Source organism: Ambystoma mexicanum, chromosome 13, assembly GCF_040938575.1.
Source record: "Ambystoma mexicanum isolate Mex_15411 chromosome 13, UKY_AmexF1_1, whole genome shotgun sequence".
Lineage (NCBI taxonomy): Eukaryota > Metazoa > Chordata > Amphibia > Caudata > Ambystomatidae > Ambystoma > Ambystoma mexicanum.
The window spans coordinates 759,669,277-759,694,311 of record NC_090938.1 but is presented as its reverse complement, the minus strand read 5'-3'; the positions used below and the strand labels follow the sequence as shown (position 1 = coordinate 759,694,311).

The 25,035-nt window shown below is 47.5% G+C and overlaps 1 protein-coding gene across 4 annotated transcripts in view; it reads left to right on the top strand.

The window, feature by feature from the left end:
- The window catches only part of LOC138520683 (large proline-rich protein BAG6-like), a 1,763,116-nt gene that overhangs the window by 623,803 nt on the left and 1,114,278 nt on the right, over window positions 1-25,035 (top strand). For all 4 annotated transcript variants that reach the window (XM_069632954.1, XM_069632957.1, XM_069632956.1 and 1 more), the window contains one exon: window positions 5,386-5,567. In XM_069632954.1, the coding sequence (XP_069489055.1) occupies window positions 5,386-5,567 (182 nt within the window). The remainder of the gene's footprint in view (window positions 1-5,385; window positions 5,568-25,035) is intronic.

Genomic DNA, 25,035 nt, shown 5'->3' with positions numbered 1-25,035 from the left:
AACCATTCGCAGAAAGAGTGAGGGAATATCAGGGTTGAAAGTGAATGCTTCGAAGTCAGCGCTGTTCCCGTTGACCGAGGCGGTTGACCAATACCAAGATGGCTGGGGGTTCCAGTGGCACATGGTTCAAACTCGTTATCTGGGCATCTACATAGCCAAGAACCTGACTGTGGTGTACCACAGTAACTACCTGAGGGTTCTGGATCAGGCACGAGAGGCTATACTGAGATGGAAGAACCTTCCCCTTAACCTATATGGCAGGATCTCCATAGTTAAGATGACCCTGCTCCCTAGGTTCCTTTATGTCTTCCTAAATGTCCCAATAACGGCGTTGAGAGACTATTTTAGCAGCCTAAAAACTGCTATGTCACGATTTTTTTGGGGCAGGAAACCAGCCAGAATGTCCTGGGACAAACTGGCAGCGCTGATACACCAGGAAGGGCTGGAGCTACCTGATTTTGAGTCGTACTATAACGTGCGGCAAGCCGGGTTTCTTACAAACTGGTATGAGATGCAGGGAGATAGAAGATATGTGGAGGTGGAAAGAGCAGTGGCCGCACCAGACTTGCTTAGATCAGTGGTACTGATGGCGCCGCACAGAACTCACCACCCGTGGAATCTGGTGGAGATCACATGCAGGGCCTGGGTTAGATTAGAACGCAAAAAGGGGGGGGGTGCTGTACTCACCCCGACTCCCGGTGATACACACACCAGGGATACCGATCACTAGTGAGCTGGGGTTTGTGAAGATGGTCAAGAATCTGGGGATCACGCACTTCGGAGACTTATTCCCTGAAGGGTGGTTTATAATGCTTGAAGAGATAAGGTGGATGGGGACACTGCCGGCCCTGGACATATTCCTATACTACCGACTCAGAGAGAGTCTGCGTCTAGTGTTCACCACGTTCCCTGAGCAGCCTCAGATTTCCCCCATACTGGATAAACTACTTAGGGGCTTGCGACCGCAAGGTAACATCGGGACTATACTCATTGTACATACAAACCAGAGGAATCACAGGGTTGCTGCCACAGGAGAAATGGGAAAGATCGCTCGGAAGAAAGATACCAGCTGACACATGGAAATATTGTTGTGAGGTGACCAGGAAAAGGGCTATTAACGCCAAGTTCAAGTTGATTCATTTTAAGTACATACATCAATTCTACCATACAACGGCCCAACTAAAGAGGTACTTCCTAAGTATTTCAGGGAGATGCTATAGATGCCAGGCGAAACAAGCTGACTTTCTCCATTAAGCTTGGGACTGCCCAGACATACAACAGTTCTGCAGAGAGGTATTTGATACGCTTGGTGGAATTATAGGCCGGTCAGTGGACCTAGACCTTCTGTTTGGACTACTGGGCTATACTAAGGACGTCCCCAAGTGCACTAGAAAATTGGTTGGGTTGCTTCTCATTCTGGCTAAACGACAGGTAGCAATGCAGTGGGTAAGGAAGTGGAGCCCCAAAATCTCACAATGGAAAGCTGATATAATGTACTGTATTAATATGGAGAGTGGGTGGGGGTCACTGTATCGATGCGGGAGTCATGATATGAGCATGTGGGATGCGTACACTAACTACCTGCTTCCACAACATGATGCTGAGGATGCAGTATCGCCTGCGGTTGAGGTTGTGCAATGAGGAAGTGGGGCGAAATATGGGTAGAGGGGCCTATTGCCAAATTCTAACAAACTTTGAATGATTCACCGAAAAGGCTCACAAACTGACTCGCACTAATGTATGATTCACGTTTGAAGTATCATATTAAGGACAGATGAATAACCAGCCATGATGGGGTGTACGGGGTTTGGGGGGCAGGGGGTAAGGGATGTTGGTTGGGATTCTGACTGTGTGTTTGTTTGAGTTTTGAAATGCCAATAAAGAAAAGTTAAAAAAAAAATAAAAAAACAGCACAGGCAAAGACCTTGTCGGCGACTCCGTCGATGACTACTACTACCACAGCAGCTATGGGTGCTGATCCTACGAGGGTAGCTCCCACGGCTCAGAAAGTGTCCCTGCCCCCAAGGCGCGACACTGCCGCAGTGACTTTGGCAAAGTCTGCAGGTACACCAGAAGGGGTGAAACCGGCCTAGGCCCCTGATCAAGACCCTCAAGAGGGAAAAAATGGGGGGACGAGGAGGCCCCAAAACAGCCCTCCCAGGCTGTCGGCCAAACCATGGAGGTCTTGTCCACGAACGACGAAGATCAGGTGTCTTTGCATACAGTCCACGAAGATGTTGACGAGGAGGACGACGGCGACGACGGCACAGGGCCTAGTTTTCCTGTTCTACCATCTCACCCGAGGGACATTTCCTTGGATATTCTGTCGACTCTACACACCTTGGTGTTAGAGATCCAGATGCGGATGCCTCCAGCCCCGGTACCTGTGGTCCCCCAGGTCCCCGATCAGCCTCCAGCAAAGACGAGGAAGCATCATCTGAAGCCCCTATTTTAACCTCCGCCACCACGTCAGGCCCCTTCTCCCCCAGCAGACCCAGACACGGGTACGGGAACGGATACGGCCACAACGACGGATGATGACAAAGACATTGTCGCAGTGGACGGTGAATCACTACGTTTGGATGCTGCACATAGGGTGTCGTCAGCGGATGAGGTGGGAATCTTCCACTCCATGATCACCAGGGCCTCTGAGCTATTCCAGCTGGTGCCTGAGGAAATCAAGAAGCAGGGCTTCTTGTATCAAAGGCGCGAAGCCAAGAAGAAGACGATTGTGGCGGTGCCTTTTCTGGACAATGTTTGGGAGAAGGGACTTGCCCTCATGAAGAACCTGTGCACAACTCCAGCCAAGCAGGATAGGCTGGAGAAGGAAATATAGGCTGCTGGACTATGCACCTAAGTGCCTGAGGTCACAACCATTGCTTGATTCAGTGGTGTCGGCTGCTGCGAGGAAACGGTCGGCTGACCTGTCCTCGTCATCTGCGGTCCCTGTGGGCAGTGGGGGGAAAAGCATGGACTCAATGGGAAAGAAGGTGATTTACACCGCAGCGTCTACTATCAAGATGGCCAATGCACTGGCCAGGTACGGCAGGGAATTGTGGTACAAGCTAGGACCGATCCTGGAGTTCCTCCCCGACAATAAGAAGATGGAAGCCCTCGCTGTCTTCCAGGAAGGGGAAGTTCCATCCGATCACGCCATCACAGTGACATTGGACGTTGCCGACACAGGGTTCTGGCAAATTGGAACAGTGTCTGCCTTCGTCGACAGGGTTGGATGAAAGACACTAATTTACATCAGGAGGTCCAAGTGAAGGTGCTGGACATGTTCTTTGACAGGGAAAATCTGTTTGGCAAGGGTGTCGACAAGTCCGTCCAGGCCATCAAGACGGATACAGAGACTACCAGTTCCCTGGGCACTCTCCAGCAGCACTGCTCGGCTTCCTTTCGCTCCTCCAGGGGAAAGTCGAGCAGGTTTTCAAAAAGGTTCTCCACTTCGTACAGACAGCCTTCCAGATCCTCAATGCAAGAAGATTACAGAGGCCATTTCCAGGCTTACGGTAGCGGAGGACAGAGCCGCTGTTGACATAGGGCAGGACGCCGGTGCCTAAGCAAGCCAGAGCCGACCGGAATGTCAGGCCCCCACTCGTGCACTCCAGTGAAAGGCCTGCTGACGAGGTTCGTCAGTGAGTGGAGAAAGATTACCTGTAACTATTGTTCTCCAGCATGGGTCTGGAAGGGATTCAGATGCAAACCCTCCTTCCTACCCCTCTGTGGCTCTTCTTGGTCATTCTGCAAAGTTAGGTGCTTACCAAATCTGAAGATGGCTGCCATAGGAGGGGCTTAGGGAGAGGACTGTGATTGGATGGAGGCAGTATGACCCAGAGGACAGTGATTGCTTTAGAGGAGAAATACAGTTTTTAAGTGAAAGTGAAACTGTTTTTTCTTTTACTGAGGATTCCCAGCCTGACGACGGGGAATATTCATGAGCATGTGAATCCATGCCAGACCCATGCAGGCGAACAATAGTTACAGGTAAGTAACTTAAACCGTTTACTGTTTTTTACAAAAGAGAATGCTGCTTTGAGAGTCCGTTCTACCTTTCAGAATTTCATTTAGCTCAACAAATTGTGCTTCATACTTTTTACCCACCACTGCATCCCTCAAAGAAGGAGGAGAGAGTGCATCGCCTTGATCCTATGGGAGCCTTGAGCTTTTACATCTCTAAGTTGGCGAAACTTAGGCAAGACAACCAACATTTTGTGGTTTACACGGGTCATAAACTAGGACCGGCTATGGCCATGCAAACCTTGTCTCGCTGGATTATACTTTGCATATCAGAATGCTATAGATTAGCAGGTAAAGACGTTGGTTTACAGGCGCATTCAACTAGGGGTGTGACCACTTCACCGGCTTTGCAGAGGGGGTACCAGTGCAGGACATCTGTGCTGCTGCTACTTGGTCCTCTCTGCATACATTTACTAAGTTGTATTGCCTGGACTCTGCATCGAGACAGGAGGCAACATTTGGGAAAGTTGTTTTTACACAGCGTTAAGTGATAATACATTCTTGTTCCCTCCGCCTACATCATACTGCTTTGGGGGTGTGTCAAAGATGAGGAATAAGTGAGAGGACACAATCCATTTGAAGAACAAATTACTTACCTCTGGTAATGTTCCTTCAATTGGATGTTCCTCCCACGTATTCCTCATCGCCTCTCCAATCCTGCCCCTCAGAAGAATTTCTGTGCATAACACCTACCTCTCTTTTACCGTCTGGTCATTTTGACCTCGCAAATGTCTGTGCTTTTGAAGAGAGGAGAAACTAGAACTGAAGTAACAGCGCAGTGTGTGCTATATATACAGTCAGTGATGTCATGCTCGAGAGCGGATAGAGGTTGTCGAGGGGCATTGAGTTGACGACGCACAGCGCCCTCTGCTGAGAAAAAAGTTTCTGAAGCAGCTGACGCTGTATGGAAGATACGAAAGATGAGGAATACGTGGGAGGAACATCCAATCGAAAGAACATTACCGGGGGTAAGTAATTTGTTCTTCCGCTGTGTGCAGGAGAAACAGACACTGCTGTAGCAATGAAACACAACGCCCAGCAAAAATATGAGATTGAAAAGGGTAGGGGGAGTAATGCAATGGTCTATTGTAAGGGACATTCCCAGTTCCCTCAGCTGCGCAGGTTAGCTAAGAGTAATGATGTTGCAGTAGTGTGGGAACTGAGCACATGACGATCTGAAACCTGGGAACAGTGTTTGAAAAATTGCAAGAAGTGTGAGCTAATCCTAGTTTATTTAGATGTTGGGGCATATAATGATTTATTTAATGATTGGTATTGACTAGCCTATGTGACATACATCAGTCCTCTTGTCTTATGGTATATGGTCCTAGTTTGATGCCTACCATTTATTTTCTTCCTCAGATGTCAACGGTAAAGTTCTGCACTTGGTAGAGAGGCCTCCCCCGCAAACGCAGCTCTCAGGGACAGAACCCTCTGGGACTGGGACTTCCATGCAACTAGTCATTGCAGGATCTGGAGCAGGTGCAAATGTGCCCAACTACGAATTAAGCAGCTATACCAGGGAGGGGCTGCCTGGTTTACTGGTAGGCTTCAAGAATGCATTACAAAGTTATGCAATCATTAGCATTTCCCAGTGGTGTGCACTGTCCCTCCAAGAGTTTAAATGTGTTCCACCGATGCACCATTGCCCACAGTTAGTTTGACATGGCATGTGCTTGTGGGTCCTAGCCAACATATATATGCTCACCATCATTCCCATCTTATTGCAAACCATGCTCCTGCAAAAGGCCAGGTTGGAAAACTGCCCTTTTCCATTCCAAAGCAGCTGCTTTGCAATTTAGAACTCCTCAGTACATGCATACTCATTTTTTTTATTTTTTTATTTAAAATGGTATAGTTTAATTTTTAAACTTTTCATTTGTCACTGTTTCTAAGAAATGTTCCATTCTGCGTGTTCCTAGTGTATGGTGTCTTTGTCTAACTAGTATTTCTTGAAGGAATTGGCATATTGTAAAAATCTGTTTCTTTGATTTGCCATTTAGCATCAGTGCCCATCTTTCTTCTGCCTCCATGTTTTGTTCCGAGATCTTATAGAAGGCACCGAATTGGAGTCTTTGTGCTGTGAGGTTGTCGCATTCCATCAGGAGATGGTGTAATGTTTCTGGTTTCTGTGTCTCTGGACAGAAGCGACAGAATTGTTCCGTAGATGGGATCAGCCTCGTTTCTGCTAAGTAGAAGCGGGTAGGTATGATGTTCATCCGTATTTTCAGGTACGTTGCTCGAATCTTGTTATCTGGGAAGATAGTCAAATAGGCTGGCAGATTATTGATTGCTCTTATGTCTGTTTTGCATTGTAGATTCAGACTGTACTTTCTTTTGTGGTTATTTGTTTTTATCCAGTCATTTGTCATCAGCTTTATCTTTGCTTGTTGGGGATGCAAAGTGAGCAATTCGTGGGAAATGTCTTTGTCTATCAGATGTCGATCAAGGTTGTCTTACCATTTACGAAGGATGGTATTGTTCATTGAGCTCAGGTGTGATTTTAGGATTTGAATTGCAAGTGTTTTTTCATCCGCTATCAGTTTACGGTATAGATCAAGATGTTTCCATAGGACGATCAAACTGATTGATTGTACTGCTACTTCATGTCTTATTCTGGGCATCGGAAATGAGGGTGGGAGTTGCAGGATCTTGCGCCAGAAGCAGGCTTCTAATTTTGTCCAGTTATATGTGGTGGCGTTCATCATTGCTTCAGTTCCATATACAATAGTTGGGGTCACTTTTTGCTTGAAGTACGTTGTTATGGGTTTGAATGAGTATTTTCCGTACGTGCGCTGTATTACACATCCTTGTCTCACTAGTGATTGGATTTTGTCTTCCAGTTTGGTAGTCTATTCCTTTTCCAATTTTGATTGATTTATGTTAATTCCCAAATATTTGAATGTAGATACTTCGTCTAGCTGATTGCCCTTTAGTCGCAGTTTTAGTTGTTTTCCCTTCTTGTAGTGAATTTTGGTCAGGGGCATGACTTTTGTTTTCTTTGTGTTGATCGTGAGTTCATTGTGATCCATGTATTGGCCTAGTTGTGATAGACTATTTTGCAGTCTAGAGGTTGTTTTATCCAGTGCGATGATGTCATCCGCATACATCATGATTTTCACTGGTGTTGAGTTAATCTTTGGTGGATTCAAGGCATCTAGTTTGAAGTGGGTCTCAATATCTGCTGTAAAAAGGTTGTACAGCGTGGCTGCTAGGGGACAGCCCTGCTTTAGACCGTTAGAGGTGGGGATATTCGCTGTCGTTTGTCCTTCTCTGGGTAGTCTTATTGTTATTGAGGTGTTTGAATAAAGTTGTTTGATTGGTCCTAAGATGTCGTTTGGGCATTTCCATGTTTCTAGTTTATCCCATAGTTTTTGTTTGGAGATTCCATCGAAGGCCATGTGCAGATCTATGAAGGCTGCATATATTGTTTTTTTTTTTCAATAGCTTCATGCTTAATCAGATTCAGCAAAAGTAAGTTGACGTTTGTGCCAACGTTTGGAGTGAAGCCAGTTTGTCTGGTTGCAAAGCGGCGACTTGTGTTTGCCCATTTCTTGAGTTTTTGCAGAAGAAGAGATTCAAACAGCTTCCCCAAAGGATCTAGTAGGGCGATTGGGAGAAAGTTTGCTGGGTCGTCTCTTGGTCCTTTTTTGTAGATGGGTACTATTGTTGCAGTTTTCCACGACGAGGGTATCTGGTTCAGGTTGTTTATTAGTACCAGGATGTTGCTCATAAGGTTGGCCCATGCTTGCGTGTCTTTCCTGTTTGTTGCGTTTTGGTCCCATCGGGGCCAGGGACGCGGGATATGTTTAGTTTTTGTATCATGTCCATGATGTCTTGGTTGTCACAAAGTCCCTTCCACTTTGTCTTCTTAGTCAGAGGTTTGTTGTCATTTTCTGGGTGTCGAGCTTTATATATGTTCGAGTAATGTTGGATCCATCTTTGTTCTGTCACGTTTCCAATGAGTTTCTGTTGGTTGGCTGAGTTGTTATTCAGTATGTTCCATAGCTCTCTAAGATTGTGGATCTTGTATGTTTCTAAGATGGCCTATGCGTCGGTTTGTAGAAGAATCATACGATGGGATTTAGTCCAATTATTGTAGTTTTGTTTTGCCGCTTTGATTTTTGTGGATGTGTCTTTGTCTTTCGTTTTCTTTAGACGTTGCAGGGTCTTTCTCAGTATCTTTTTCTTCTCGGCTAGCTCCTTGTTGTAGGAGTGAAGGTGGGTATTCTCTAATTGTGGTGTCATCTGCTTGTAGTAGGGAATTAGTAGCCATTGATAATTTAGTTTCTGCGCATCAGGCATTGTTGTTTGCAGAAATTGTTTTGTAAGCGTAGTTGTTGCTTGTTGGGTTATGCACAGTTTTCTGCCTGTTGTGCAAACTTCCAATGGGGTAGTTGTGTGAGACTGTAATTGTTGCGACATGTCTCGACCGTGTATAACAAGCTGGTTGTGGTCGCTTTTTGTTGTTTTGTTGATGCTAACTATTACTACGGAATCACCTATTTCTTTTGAAAGATAGATGTAGTCGATGACAGCCGACGATTTTCTGCGGACCCAAGTTAGTAGTATCTTGTTTGACTCGTCCATGGAGTGGTCGATGAGTGAGAGGTTGCGGATGTTAGTTTCTTTTGTCCATCTTTTGGCATGTGTTGTCAGATCTTTGTGTGGGATAGTTTGTCCATCAGGACACCATCGGTGAATGTTTAGATCTCCGCATATCATAAATTCAATCGATTTATACTTGCTGATGAGTTTGTCTATTGTTAGGAAGACACCATCAAGGAAAGTTTAATGATTTATTGCTGCAGGGTTCCAGTAGAGATTCATGATAGAGATTGTTCTTTCTTGTTGTTTTGGAAGGGTGGAGTTTAAGATGTTTTCAGAGAAAATTATGGTCCATGTTGGGTCAATTTTGATTAGGGTTAGTAAGCCTGACGTTGGTCTTCCTTTGGATATTGTGGGTGCTGGGTTTAGGAAGGTAGAAAGCCATCACAGCAAGGGGTATGAGTGACCCAAGCTTCTTGAAGACAGATGATCTGGTGTGATTCAAGTTCAGGTGGTGGATGGTTAAAGAGATGGACATTGCCCCTGGTGTTCCAAGAGCACAAGGTCCAAGTGTGCTTGCGGTTGGTTGATGGTTATGAGATATTGCTCAGATAAGTGTTGATTGGGTTTTCTAAGTTACCTTCTGTTTCGTATTCGCGCCTGATTGGGAAGTTGTTCTCGGTGTCACTGTTTTTGCTGTATTCTCTTTGAAAATTGCGCCTGATTGGATGTGTATTGTGTCCAGGTGATGTCCTTGAATGGTCAATGTTTGTATCTGTAGCTTGTGGCTTTGCTTGCTTTGTAGTGCACGTTTCTTTTTGGATTGGTGCAACGGGCTTGGTTAACTTTCCTGATTTATCAATTTCTTCTTTTTTGGATTTCTATCCGGGGTGCATCTGAAACCAAGTTTGTATAATGTCTCTTTCGTTGTTAGTATGTTTTCCATGGTTATTTTCTCGTGTAGTTTCAGTGATATTTTGTCATTACACAATTCATCTTCAAAGGTAACCAGCTCAATATCTCCAGTGCGTATTTGATTCAGTTTTGGAATTGCTTGGAAGAGTAGTAATATATTTGCTCTGTTCAGTACCAACGGTGTGGGCCTGTGAATGATATTTTCTAACCACACACTATGATTTTCTATTTGTCGAAATGGATTGGTGAATATGGGTTGTGATAGTTCTGTTAATTTGGGCCTGGGTTTGAGAGGTTCTCTGGGATCTTTCTTATCGGTTCTTTCTTGCAATGGTCGGCCTACAGAAGATATAGATCTGGTGCTATTCCTTGTTTCATTGTGCAGAGAAATGGAGATTTCATCGTAAGTTACGTGATCTATTGTGTCATCACTGGAGTATGTCATCGATCCGTCTCTGATTTCTTCACATAATGGGATGGAGATGTCAGATTGGCTCGGTATATATTCATCAATTATTAGGAGACTTGAGTCGTTTATTTGGCTTTTTGTTTTCGTGGCTTCTTGTGTTGACTGATCCTTGTGCATTGTTAGATTGAGTAGGTCGTCTAATGTTGGGGTGAGATCTTCGTTGTTTGTTGCGGGGGCCACTGTTGTTTTTTTTTTTGGATGGCGCAGTCTGTATTATTTGTTTCGATGTGGCACTCTTCACTTGGTTTTTTGTTCTGTTTTCTGCGATGGGTTTCGGGATTGTAAGGTTTCATAGAAAGGCTCTTGAACCGGTTTGTTTCGGTGTATGTTTGGTTGTCTTTTTGACACATTCCTTGGAAGTTTTCTTTCCCTGGGCAAAGATCTGGAAATTGTCTTTTGCGCTTGTTTTTTCTGGGACATCTGTTGTACTTGTGTTAGCTGTCTGGACAATTGAGAAGTTTGCAATTTGATTTGGTGAGGAGGCAAATTCTGTTGTTGGGGTGGATCTCTGTTGGTTGAGGTTGTGTTTTTCTGGTACCAAGCAAACAGGGATTTATTTTTCCGTTCGTTCTTTTGCCGGATTCTGTATTGGAGGTGTTTTTCGTTGTTGGTTTTTGAGCCATGCCATAAGTTCCTTGGTAAGTTGGGTTTTCTCCCCTCTGTCTCCTCTTGCAATCTCGAAGAGTCTCTGTTGCCAGATACGAGATTGTTCGGCTTCTGAGTCTAGGCGTTTTTCTACAGTTGTTATAAAGTCTTCTGTGTGTACTTGCTTTGAGTTTATCATTGCTAGTAGTGTTGCTTGCTCTCGTATGTTGTCTTTAGTTGTTTCATGTAGTTTGAGGAATGGTATCATTGATTGAGAGACTACTGCTAATAGCATGTTTTGAAGTTCTAGCATTGTTGTTGGTAATCTTTCGTTGTAAATGTCTTCATTTATGCCACTATTCTGTTTCGGGACATCTTTTGTGGGAATTGGGCGCTTGCTGTCGTTTTTCTACGATGGGATGTGGAAGGATTCTTCAGGTTCACAGGTAAATTGCGGTGTTATCTGTTCCTTTTTTACCATTGCATGTGCTGGGTCTTTTTTGGTTAGATGTTGACCGCTGTTCTGTGCCTTGGTGTTTTTGACCAGAGGTGTGGAGATACAGTTTGGTGTTGCTGATTGTATTGAGCCCCCAAATATTTCTTTCCTTCTTTCCGCACTGTTCATGATGGATTCTATTTCAGTAATATCTAATGATAAGCGTGGGACCTTGCTTGTTGTTACATTAGATTGGTGAAGTAGAGATTATTTAAGGAGTTTTTGAGCTGTATGGGTTTGAAGTCATTGAAGCTTAGCTAATTTTGCTTTTTCTCTCTTTGCCATCCCGGCTGTTGACAATCTTGGGGTCTGGGTTGGGCTTGGTGGTTTCAGCGATTTCTCGGGTACAAGATTCATATTTTGCTGCAGGTTTCTTGATATTGGATCAGGAGTTGTATTGCAGATTTGTTGTTTGTTTTCGTGATTGTTGCAGAGCTCTTTTGTTGTTGACGATGATGGGTTTGTGAGGGTTTTTACCAAGTTAGATTCTGCTGGCATCCTCTTGGAGAGATAAGTTGTGTTTGATGTCTCATGTTGGGTGTTGGCCTGGCAGTCCGCGGGATGTTTATGGTTAGTATCTCTGTGAACTTTAGGGATAGCTTCATCAATTGTTCTGCCCTGGTTTGCTAATTGTAGATTTCCGGCTAGATCCCATTCAGTTGGAGTGTGATCTTCGTCCGGAATGTTTGTCTTTTCCAACTCGACAGGTTGTTTGGTGGGTTCTTGCTTCGTGGAATTTGTTTCCAGTTTATTTTGGAAAGATCGATTTTCGGGGTCATGGTTGTTTGGTTTCTTCTTTTGTATTGCTTGTTCCATCGTTAGTTGCGATGAGTCAATTACTGTGCCAAGTTTTCCTCTCAGTCTTGTATTTGGGCCTGTCGCCGGCTTTTTTTGTGTCCGGGTCGATGCTGGCATTTTCCAAACTGCGATATTAGAGTCTGTTTGGGAGTTTGAATGGAACGTTTTGGGTTTCTGGGGCACGGGATTCAAGGGATGTGGTCCTTGCATTTTTCCGTATCGTAGTTCTATGTGAGCGTTGGATTAAAGGAGGGGGTACCCCAGCAGTCTCCTATGCTCAGTTTGGTTCGATCGGTCTGCACTGGGATTCAGTGGTTGTCGCGGGGGGTACTGTGATGAGTTTGATCTCCCGTATCAGAGATGTTCATGCAGTACTGAGCAGGATCAAAGGGGAGAAAGCCCCTGCAGTCTCCTGTACTCTGACTGATCAGAGTATTCTTGCGATTAATTCTGTCTGTCGTGGTTCCTGTGTCTCTTGTGGCAGGGATGCTCGTGCAGCGCTGGACAGGATCAAAGGGGAGAAAGCCCCTGCAGTCTCCTGTGCTCTGATAAATCAGAGTGTTCTTGTAATGAGTTCCGTCTCCTATGGCTCCCTTATCTCTTGTTGCAGGGATGCTTGTGCAGCGCTGGACAGGATCAAAGGGGAGAAAGCCACGGCAGTCTCCTGTGCTCTGATAAATCAGAGTGTTCTTTTAATGGGTTCTGTCTCCTATGGCTCCCGTGTCTCTTGTGGCAGGGATGCTCGTGCAGCGCTGGACAGGATCAAAGGGGAGAGATCCGCTGCCGTCTCCTGTCTTCGGGTAGATCAGTTGGGTCAAAGTAGAACATACACTTCGTCTGTGAAGTCACTGGCCAGTTATTTCATATTTTCCAATGCGTTGTAAGTTGGAAGATAGTGAGTTTGTGTTGTGCACATCTGTTTTTAAGGACTGTATCGGGCCTTTTGCTGGTGCTGAGTGGTGGTAGAATGTGGCGTACTCTCCAGGCTTCAGGGGTGCGGTCTCCCTCAGCAGGCACTGTGCAGTCGTCCAGAGGCGGCGGCGAGACTGGGAGGAGCGGCCCGCTCTGTCGTTACGTGGACACTGGGAAGCTGTGCCGTGCTAGTCAGCAGGATCTGCTGAGCAAGGGCTTTGCGGACTGGTGATCAAGGCTCCGCCTCCGGAGGTGTGGTCGCGAGTTGCGTCTGGACGGGAGTGATTGTTGTTTGCCTGTGGGGACACAGGTGGGGTGGGGGGAGGGGCAGGGATGCTGTTACCAATCTTCAGCACCCAGGAGGTGTAGTCGTGGGTCGCGGCTGGACGGGGGTGAGCGTTTTTTGGCTGTGAGGGCAGGGGGGGCAGGGCCGCTGGTACCAGTCTTCAACAGTTCTCTTGTCTTATCCTATCTCACCACTTACCGCGGGTTCTGTAAGAAGTGGTTGTGACAATCAGGTGTCAGTTGTTATTCGCAATATGAGGGTTTGAAGAGGCCTTGATCTTGGAGCAGCGCCGCAGAGCCTGCAGAGCCTAAAGACCAAAAGACTCTGCAGCAGACTCCGCTGCCGCTCAGCGGCTTCCTTGGTATTTTGATGCCTTGGATAATGGTAATAGAAAGTGGACAAAGTTCTTCTAGGATTCTCAAAAGGTACTGGAGCAGGGATACAGTGTCTTTTCTTTTCAGGTGCCAAAAGACTCTGCAGCAGACTCTGCTGCAGCTCCGCGGCTTCTTGGGTATTTTGATGCCTTGTATAATGGTAATAAAAAGAGGACAAAGTTCTTCTAGGATTCTCAAAAGGTACTGGAGCAGGGATACAGTGTCTTTCCTTGTCACGTGCCAAATGACTCTGCGGCAGACTCCGCGACTGCTCCGCAGCTTCATGGGTATTTTGATGTCTTGGATAGTGGTAATAGAAAGAGGACAAAGTTCTTCTAGGATTCTCAAAAGGTACTGGAGCAGGGATACAGTGTCTTTCCTTGTCATGTGCCAAAAGACTCTGCAACCGACTCTGCGGCAGCTCCGCGCCTTCCTGGGTATTTTGATGCCTTGTGTAATGGTAATAGAAAGAGGACAAAGTTCTTCTAGGATTCTCAAAAGGTACTGGAGCAGGGATACAGTGTCTTTCCTTATTAGGTGCCAAAAGACTCTGCAGAAGACTCCGCAGCCGCTCCGCGGCTTCCTGGGTATTTTGATGCCTTGGATAATGGTAATAGAAAGATGACAACGTTTTTCTAGGATTCTCAAAAGGTCCTGGAGCAAGGATACAGTGGCCCTCATTACGACCCTTGCGGAAAGGGGAAAACGATGGCGGAAATGCAATACCGCCATCGAAAAGCGCTCGGTGCGACTATGACCCGTCACCGCAAAGTACGAAGCCATTAGCGACACCGTAGTGAACGCCAACGCTAACTGCACTAAGCACGCGCGCGCGCACCATGCCAAACCGCAAACACCACCATGGTGCAACGGTACGCCAATTCCGACCCTAGCGGACATGTACCTAACGCCATCAGGCATGGCGGAATGGACCATTCCGCCATGGCGAGAAATACGGCATCGTGAACCAACCGTAAATGGCCCACTGAGTGCCTGTACTCCACTCCCTGGCCACATTGCACAACTCCTGGCAGGCGCAATGTACTCACACCATGCAACCAGTGAAATCTACAATTCACCCATGCATGCCAACGTAGAAATGCATGCAGGTGTTCAAAGCGCCCCGTGAGTGGGCATCCATGTACGGCATGTCACCATAGCCGTACTGATGCAGCACAGGCATGTGAAGGTACAAGACATCAAAATGGAAATCAAGAACACATGACACAAAACAACAGTAGTCCCCCATCGCTTGCCACCAGCGCAAGGCAACATCCAAAACAGCATCCTGAGGGGGATTGCACCAGCCCTGTACTCTTGCCAGTAAACAAACCAACCATCAGCAGAAGCATGTACCACACAAGTTGGCAGGGTGACTGAGCAGCCAGGCACATCCCAAGAGGGGCCGATGGGAGCTGCAGGGCACAGATGGCATGAATACAGAAGCTATTCCAATGGACATGACCCCAGTCCCCCTCCAACAAACGCACGCAAACACAGGCACCTGTGACCAGCCACATTCTGAACATCCCATCATACCATCAATCGACCTGGCTGACAGGCACCAGTCGGCCAAAAGCCAATCCCCCGCCCCTGAACAGCACATCATGTAAACAGTCACAATGGCAGCCCCTATCCGTGACCACACTGTGCTACGTAGGCAAAAGCGGCCAGTACTGTACCACACAACTCAACTCAGAAGGCGGAACACAATGCAGATCATCTCGCAATACATACCGCCACAAATCGAAAATCGCCACATCACCTGCAAAGAATAACGCAACACGCCAAATATCGGAATACAATTTAAATGCACATCCAAATGACAAAGGCCTCACAGCAATTTGTAAAATAACACCAAAACATCCATCATCTCCGAGGGCTGCATCTGCAATAATTGACCAGCTTCCACTTGTGTGACGCCCTGTACCATCATGGCACACAGGGCCAACATCAACGTTCCAAAAGGCAACATGGAAGCGGCAAGAACCGCAGGTCCGTCCCATGAGGCAGGCACTAGTCCAGCTGAAAGGCCGAAATGTTGCACCTAGCCACCAGAACAGCGTAAGGGCATGTGGCCCATTGGCGATCGTCCCATAAGATCGTAATGGTGCTCCACTGATTCACCCGAAGCTGGAGGTGTCGAGAGTAAAATCCATCTGGAGGAGTGGCGTACAGATGGCATCTGCAATAGGGCAGGAGATACCTGTCACCAAAATGAAACACAAATTAACCGATTGCACTACAGGACACATGATGCATCACTATCTTCATTCAACACACCAAATCCACACCCATATGCATGCTAGCCCACTCCAAAGGAATATACACACCCCTAAATCAGTATCGATACATAACGAAACCAATCGAGGTTAATACACCATTGGCAACGTCGGTTACTGTGCATGCGTCCGTCAAGATAGAACCCATGACATGGGATTAGTAACGTGCCTAGACACAAGTGTATGAAGGCGCGTCGAGACAGGGAGGATCCGACAAGGGCAGATAGACGTAAGTCCCACTATGGCAGCCTTGCATCACATAGCGCAGGGGAAGGGGATTGAATCAAAAAACACATGTACATGGCAGACCCTAAATGGAATCATCTGTCCATGCATCCATTCATCATTCCCTCATCCCGCAATGAAAACGCATGAACATTCACTCACATAATATGTGAAACTTCCATCGCGTCTGTGCGTAATGCAGTCTGCAAAAACCACTGTGCTCCTGGCCGGATCTGTAGTGTCGTGAAGCTAGATGGACTTGGGAACGTCCTGCCTTATCGTCCACTACGCTATTGCGCATCCCATTCAATTCATGTCATTCATTGCTTGCTCGTTATGGGCCCTGTCCCAAGGACATTCAACAATAGAACGTTACATTTCCAGCCAGACCTGTGGGCGTCTCCTCACCGCTACTTCGCAACCAAAAATGCTGGCCTTCGAATTCCTCACTTGCAACATTACGTCGAAAAGGCTTCTGTGAACGCTTGCATTCACAATTACATCAATGTAGTGCGGCTGTGTGTCATAATGCTAACTGGCTGCAATCACAAATGGGACGCCACGCCCGTCGGTGAAGTACGATACTGTGCTGCATGAGGGTCGGCCATCGATCGAGCCCTACATACCACTGACTCTTCACAGGTATGTAAGCGGCTGCAATCATAGCATGTGTAACAATGGGAGCATAGCATGAAAATCAGTCAAAGTACATCACACTGCCATCGGGATTCGATACATGATTCCAATCCCAAGATGCCATGCGGCCAAATGCAGCCTTACGTGCGGGACGTGCTCGGCCAGAAGGGATTGCATCTGCCACAGATTCATTCAATCAGCACAGGTGGAGGCCATACAGGCCGACAGCACATATATAGCAGACCCAAACCCCGCCCACAACCACTCCCACTCCAAAATGCTACCGGCAGGACTAGCGATGTTGGGCCTGGGGCACCAGATAGCACTGCAAGTGCTACAACTACAAGAAGACGACGAACAACAACAGGTACAACAACCGGGCGCACAGGGGAGACGGAGGAGAAGGAGGAGGAGGAGGGCAAGGCAGGGTCAGCAAGGCCCACAAGCACTGCCACTACCACCACGCAGGCGGCCCGCAATCCCACGCCTCCGAGCTGATCCGTTCAACCTCACTGCTGAGCAGATCCACACCCTCTACCGTTTGGACCGGGACACCATAATCGCCATTGTGGACATGACACATGCTGACCTCGTGAGCATGATAGATAGCCCAACCGCCATCCCACCCCTACTGAAGGTGGTGTCTGTACTCCACTTCCTGGCCACAGGCACCTACCAGCACACAGTGGGACAGTTGCATGGCATTTCACAGCCACTGTTCTCACGGACACTCTCCCAAGTGCACGATGCCCTCCTGAAGCACGCCGACGACCACATCACACTACCACGCACGTACCAGGAAATTACCAACGCAAAGGTGGGATTCCATGCACTTGGCGGCATCCCGGGTTGCATTGGTGCCATCGACTGCACCCATGTTGAATTGGTTGTCCCACATGCCATGGAGGTCCAGTACCGCAACCGGAAACAATTTCATTCAATCAATGTGCAAATGGTGTGTGACTCCAACAAGATCTTTACGCATTGTTGTGCCAGATTTCCAGGATCTACCCATGATTCTATGGTCCTGAGGAACTCAAGAATACCACGCTACATGGAGCGACACGCAGGGCACAGATCCTGGCTACTCGGTGAGTCTCATTCCATGCATGACATCGTGGCCCATTTGATGCGTCAATGACCTTGCAGGAGGGGGGGGGGGCTACTTAGCACTATCATTCCACTGACACCCTTTATTCGTCCCATACAGGTGATGCCGGGTATCCACTGAAGAGATGGCTCCTTACACCAATCCGGAACCCACAGAACCAGCATGAGGAGGACTACAACCATGCCCACTCACGTAGCCGTGTGGTCATTGAACAGGCATTCGGCCTACTGAAGGCTCGTTTCCGCAGCCTCAGCAGGTCTGGCGGGGCACTTATGTACAGCCATGAGAGGGTTTCTAAGATGGTCATGGCATGTGTCATGCTGCACAACATGTGCATACGTAGGAATGTGCCCATGCCCCCTGACGCTGTACTGCATGCACCTGAGGATGATGATGATGAGGGTGGGGATGTGGAGGCACCCCAAGGAGTCCATGAGGCACAGGATGCACGTGCAATCCGACAGAGCATCATAGATGCATGCTTCTAGCAACCACGCATGGTGCCTATTACACGGAAAGGGGACCTGTGGCACTGTGTGTGTGTAGTACAGGCACATAGTGGACTGTACGCCTATGAAGGCCTCGTACGCAAATATCAATGTCCACACATGTCATTGGATGATAATGAAGTGCTGTATTGTTAATGTGATTTGATTCATACACCCTATGGACCCGCCACCCAGTGAAGCCCAACACACCCCCTCCACCCTACTTCCTCCCCCCCCAACACCAGTGTCCAAATATGCATGCTGCCCGTGGGTAGACGCTATTGCAAGCCCCCTCTACGGGTATCAGGGGCACCCCTGCCCGTGGAGCGCAGGTTCCTGCCAGATCTGCGTTGGGGGCTGCCCTGGACGGAACTTGCCACGGATGACGTCTCTGCCTGCTCGCGTCCATGCATGTCTCTGAGGGTTTGTGAGAGCTCCGAGAGCACACGGCGCACAGCAGCAAGTTCAGCACAAACGTCTTTGGACGTCGCATTCAGTTCCCCCCTCAGGCTCTCGGTGCTTTTCTCCATTTGTGCTCTCAGGCTCTCGGTGCTTATCTCCATTTGTGCTCTCAGGCTCTCGGTGCTTCTCTCCATTTCTCCCCTGAGGCTCTCACTACTTTTCTCTATTTGTGCCCTGAGTGTCTCGGTGGATGTTTCCATGGCTGCCCTGGAACCCCCGCATTCATTCGCATGGTCCTTGAGTAGCGTGGACACTTCCTGCTGTTGCTCGATCAGCAGGTCGAGGGACTGTTGCCTCTGCTGGGCCATGGACATTTGCGGTGGTGTGACAGGGGGGCTGCTCAACACATGTTGCCTTGGCACAGGACTTGTGGGGGTTGGCCAGTCGTCGTCTTCTGGGTGCCCCTGCGTGGTTTCGTCATGGTGTAGGGGATGGGACATGCAGGGGGATTGGGAAAGGTCATGGATGGTACCTACGTCGCCAGCACTGTTTTCCGTGTCGGAGCATGCTGGCATGACAGCTGTGTCACCTATGGTGCTGCTACCACCAGAGGCAGTGCCATCAGATACGTTCTTTGGGGGGACCTGTGGTGCTGGGGTTGTGGACTTGCTGGCTGCTGGGGTGCCTGTTGCAGTCCCCTCCAGTGTGCTGGCACTTGATTCCTGCTGCTGCCGTGTCTTGATCCTTGCACCTGAGGTGGAGGCTCTTGGGACGTTGGTCCTGGCCCTCTTTGCAGGCGTGCTGGTAGGGGTGTCCTGCAGCTCGTCGTTGGTATCGGACCCTGTGGTGGAGTAAAGAGGGGCGAGCGTTAGTTATGGGTCTGTGGGATTTGGAATGGCAACGTATCAAATGCATTGGGGTGGTACATGAGGGTGATTTGGGACTGGGCCTTGGAGGTGGTCTCATTTTCGTGTGGGTTGAGGATGCATTCATTTGGCTGCCTGCAGTTAGGGGGTGCATGCTGCACATGTAGGGGTTGTTTATGGCATCTTGATAAATTTGTTTATTCATTCTGACTTTTAGAGGGCGCTGTCAGGGCAAAGTATGTATTGCACTATGGGGTCACATGGTACTGCACATGTTCGTGGTTTGTGGATTTCGCATTGTTTCTCTTGGCCAACCTACCTGATTCTCCGGATGTCGGCACTCCTTTCTCCATCCCTCCGACTCCCTCTATGCTCTCCATTCCTATGGTGGAGGCGCAGATCTCCTCCCAGGGGGTCAACTTGATGGGCGACTCTGATCCCCCCCCGGTAGCTGTGGCGATGTTCCTGTTCGCAGAAAGTATGCTGCGTACGCGGATCCGCAGGTCGTCCCACCGCTTGCGACATTGCTGTGGCGTGCGGGGTGTTGTCCCCACCGCACTTACGCGCTGTGCCACAAGGGCCCATATGGCCTTCTTGTTGGCAAGGGCCGTCCTGGTCATTTGACTGGAGAAGACGACGGCGGCATTTTCCTGCAGGGTCTCGGTCAGCACGGTCAGTTCCTCTCGGGAGAAGTGGACCTGCCGCTTGCGATCACACGCTTTCTTGGCTACCTTTCCCATATTTATTTTTTTAACTGGGGTTGCGAACGGGTTGGGATGTGTGTCAGGGTCGGATTTTTTATGGTTGTGTTGGGATTCGGATTTTATAGTTGTGCGGCGTGCTGTTTCCCGTTCCGGCCACATGCTTTTACTTCCGTTTCCGTATATTTACGGTGCCCGTAATTTGCGGTGGCCGCTCATTACGGTGCCCGCTCATTACGGTGACCGCTAAGATGGGTGGCGGTATTGCACCTGGTGCAGCGTACGGCGGCGGTAAGGGCCGTTTTGGGGTCATTTCCGCCATCGCAGCCTTTCGGATTCCGCCATGGCGTAATGCTCGTGCCCGATGGGTCGTAATTAGCCGCACTTTGCTCCTTCGTGCAATGGCGGAAACGCTATTTACGCTGTTGCGGTCCGGTCAGTCAATTTCCGCAAGGGTCGTAATGAGGGCCAGTGTCTTTCCTTGTCAGGTGCCAAAAGACTCTGCATGCCAAAAGACTCTGCAGCAGACTCCACGCTGCTCCGCGGCTTCCTGGGTATTTTGATGCCTAGGATAATGGTAATAGAAAGAGGACAAAGTTCTTCTAGGATTCTCAAAAGGTACTGGAGCAGGGATACAGTGTCTTTCCTTGTCAAATGCCAAAAGACTCTGCAGCAGACTCCGCCCATTAATGCTGTAGTGATTCCCTCTGCATTTTTCTTTGGTCCTGCTCTGCCTCCTTCTTTACTGGTTGGGATGGCTGCAATTGCAGGTGATTCAGGAAAGGCTGATTGCCAAAAGATAGCTGAACACTTTAAGAAAACTTTTTCGAACGCTTTGTAAACCTTTATGGGTGTGCATCCCTCTACGTGTAAGCTCCATCCTCCCTCCTGCGTTTTCTGCCTGCTAGGTGGGTCATGATTTGTTGGGCTCCATGACACCCTCCTTTTTTGGGCATTGTGGTTAGCTGTTCACACCTTTTTTGAATTATAATCAGAAAATGCTTACCTCCATGCATGGAATGCCTCCCTCTGACACGGATGTCATATTCGGCAGGCTTCACGCAATGTATACAGTGCAAAAAGCAGTCCTCGCTGACCAATCCACATAGGCCTGCGTCTGGTGTTGGGGGATCCATCATCTGGTGAGTTCCTGCGTGTCCTGTGCCAGAATTTTTTCAGGACCAGGAAGAACCTGAAAATCAGTTAGAATGAAATCATACTTCCGGTGTGGGGCTAATTTCAGCACCTACCTTTGACACAGAGGAGAAGACATCAACCCCCATTTTCCGGGTCTTGACAGGTCTGTTTACCTTTAAGTACTCCTCGGTGGGTAACCGTCAGTACCTCTTGATGGGAAAGACCAAGTACCTCTTGGAGTGAAAGTTGCCAGACAGGATTCTTGCGCCTCAGTACTGGAAGACCTGTTCAAGCTTGACAAGGTCATTACGGTACAGAGGAAAAGCTCTGCTACCTCAGATTATCACTATACAGGTAATCTCAGCTATGGAGTTTTTTGCTGCAGCAGGGTCCCTGTACTAAAGTGGCAGCTTCAGTACCCAATTTGGTTACTAGTGCCACTTCTTCCACACAATGTTTGGTACCGGTTGTGAAAGGTTCATGACCCTGTCAGGGAGAACAGGGACCCCTCTCGATCAAGGCCAGGAGGCCTACCAGGGTTTTCAATAGAGCCAGGTCTGCCTTAGAGGAGGGGTAAGAGAGTTGGGAGGGCCCCAGACCCTGGCCCCCTGCATATGCCATAATTGTTTAGAGTTGCATCACTATCAATCATCCTGTGCATGCGGGACCATATTCTGGACAGTATTCTGTGTGTTTTGTTTCAGGACTACAGTTCCAAGAAGGCCATGAGCAGCTAACAGTCAGTGCATTCGGCAGAAGAGAGAGCTGCTGGCTTTGCGATGATTCTGTTAGAAACAGCAGATGTCCACACCTTTGTGGAACTCTCCCATTCCCCTGCACACCCAATTTGTATTGTAAAACAAACAAGTGCTCAATTTATAATAAATCTCCTTCAATGATACCTCTGGGTACACAGTGTTCAGTAAAAAGGAAAGATTTACTTTGTCTTGTTCCTGCTTGTTGAGTTGGCTGCTCAGTTGAAGCAGTCTGCAGCAGTCCGGAGACTTTCTTTCAATGTCCCTGAAGGCATTGAAGGTTTTGGTAGTCTGTCTACCATTTCAACATACAGAAGGAGGAGGCTGCTTAAAAACTCTTCTGCGCCGCGGAGCGGTCGCAGAGTTGGCTGCTGAGTTGAAGCAGTCTGCAACAGTCCGGAGACTTTCTTTCACTGTCCCTGAAGGCATTGAAGGTTTTGGTAGTCTGTCTACCATTTCAACATACAGAAGGAGGAGGCTGCTTAAAAACCCTTCTGCACCGCAGAGCGGCCGTGGCGTTGGCTGCTGAGTTGAAGCAGTCTGCAGCAGTCCAGAGACTTTCTTTCACTGTCCCTGAAGGCATTGAAGGTTTTGGTAGTCTGTCTACCATTTCAACATACAGAAGCAGGAGGCTGCTTAAAAACCCTTCTGCGCAATGGAGTTGGCTGCTGAGTTGAAGCAGTCTGCAGCAGTCCAGAGACTTTCTTTCACTGTCCCTGAAGGCATTGAAGGTTTTGGTAGTCTGTCTACCATTTCAACATACAGAATGAGGAGGCTGTTTAAAACTCCTTCTGCGCTGCAGAGTTGGCTGCTGAGTTGAAGCATTCTGCAGCGGTTTATAGTGAAAATGTCGACTGCAAAAATGTAGAATTTATTTTTTTCAACTTTTTTACATTTTTTTAATGGGGGGTTCCCCCCATCCCATCCCCCTGTTTATTTTTTATAGCAAATTTTTTATAGCAAAACCCAAAAAAACATACAAATAAAAAAAACACATTCCATTTTTTTTTCGACATTTTTATTTTTTGACATTTTTGTTTTCGACTTTTTGCAGTCGACATTATAACTGCACACCGTCTGCAGCAGTCCGAGGCAGCTATGGTAGCGGAACTAAAGAAAAAAGAAGAAGAGGGTCGACGCCTGCGCAGTCAGCACACCCGAAGTGAGGACAGCGGACTTCAACACAGAAGTCGCCTAAATTTTCCACGCGTGGAGGAAAAATTCTGCTTCACCTTTAGACAAGAGCGATAAGAGAAAAAACCAGGAAGGGGGTAAGAATGTATCCCTCTTAACAAAACAAGCTTCAAAAGACACGCAACATAACTCCTGTACCTACTGCAACGCCTGTACACCCTATCAACCCCGCGTACAACCCCTTGCACAAGAACAAAAGTAATGTTATCTTACCGGAGTTGAAGGAGGCGACGAGCGAGGAAGTGATGTTGGACATTGTGATGGCGGGGGGCCTGATCGGTTGGGACGAGGGCATGTGGACGACGGGGAGTTGCCGGCGCAGCATTATGCAGGGATATCATATCAGCAAATTGCTCTGGCTAATGAAAACCACTTGAATACAAGATACATTGGACATCCATTTATGTGACTCTAATTCTGTTGGACCTTAATTTGTCATCACATTGGCAGCTTCATGTAATAATCTGAATCTAGCAGCGCAAACCACCAGTGGAACTCACCCTTTGTTGGTTTTGTTGTCTATGTTAAATAGGTTGGAGGTGTCTATTAAGTTCCACTACTGTGCAGCCGCTAGTGAATTGTACATTTCCAATTTTTGAATCTGATTGGCTCGAGCGCTACCACGATCTGGCATACCTCAACCTTACTCTTGTTTCAGAATTTCACAGAAGGAGTATACACCGGACAATAACTGTTCTGGCCTTAACTTTGAGCCATACAATCAAAAGGAAACACTACAGAAAAATCATGAGTCTATACACAACTCGAGTCTGTTGAAGGAGATTGCTGATGGAAACCACCAGGGGGGTGAGTTAGTCAAACGTAAAGAAAACAACACAATCTGCCTTGATTTGCTTGATGAAACTAATCACTCTCTACTAACGGTTAAAATACAAATTCACACAAAACCAATTAGAGAAAATTTGAAAAGCCCAGTGGCAGTAGAGCCTACTTTGGAAATACCAGATAATGAAATTACAACAAGTGACCGGCAGGTACAAAGTATGAACTGCAGTTTAAACACGTAGGATTTAAACAACACCATGGATAACTCTTACACTCTGATTAACTCTACAGATGTAGAGAATAAACTGCAAAAGGAGTGCCAAATACAAAGTGTGAGAAAAAGCACACAGTGAATAGCAAGACATAGTGAAAAGTTAACAACAAAACACGGAAAGTGCAGGTGGAAAGAAAAATAACTGCAAAAAAGTGTTCCACAGAAAGAAATTGTAAAAGAAATCAAAAAGACAGAAAAAACAAGGACCTTTAGTAAGATAACTGCACAAAAAACTGGCCCTTTATTAGCAGGATCTTTACCATACTTTTTCCAAAAAGACAGTAACACAATAAGGATGAACTTGAGTGAACTTTCGATGCTGAATTACTTGAAGGCGCACAGGAGCAACCAAACGATGAAACAGAGGCCAACCAAGGTTGCACATGGTCAGGGAGGACCCAGGCAAAGAAAAAGCATACAGAAACGTTAAAAGCTCAAATAGAAAACCTTACTGCAGATGCAACTTTGCTTCCATCAAACCTTTTTGGAATTTCCGGTAACATCGCAGAACCAACTCACTCGGCTCCTTCCAACGAAGCCGAAATATATAGGGAGGGCTCTGCCGAACAAACACCAATAATAACCAACTTACATTAGAAGGAGAGAAGGACTTACCTAGTGCAAACACAGCTGAGTCAGGACCGCATAACGTCCCCACAATTTCAGGAGGACAGGAACCCCTGAGGCCCCTTCTTTGAGGCAAGTAAAGACTTCACGCTGCCAAACTTGGAGCCAAGACCCGTAGAGCTACAGGAAAGTTTAGCAGTGGCAC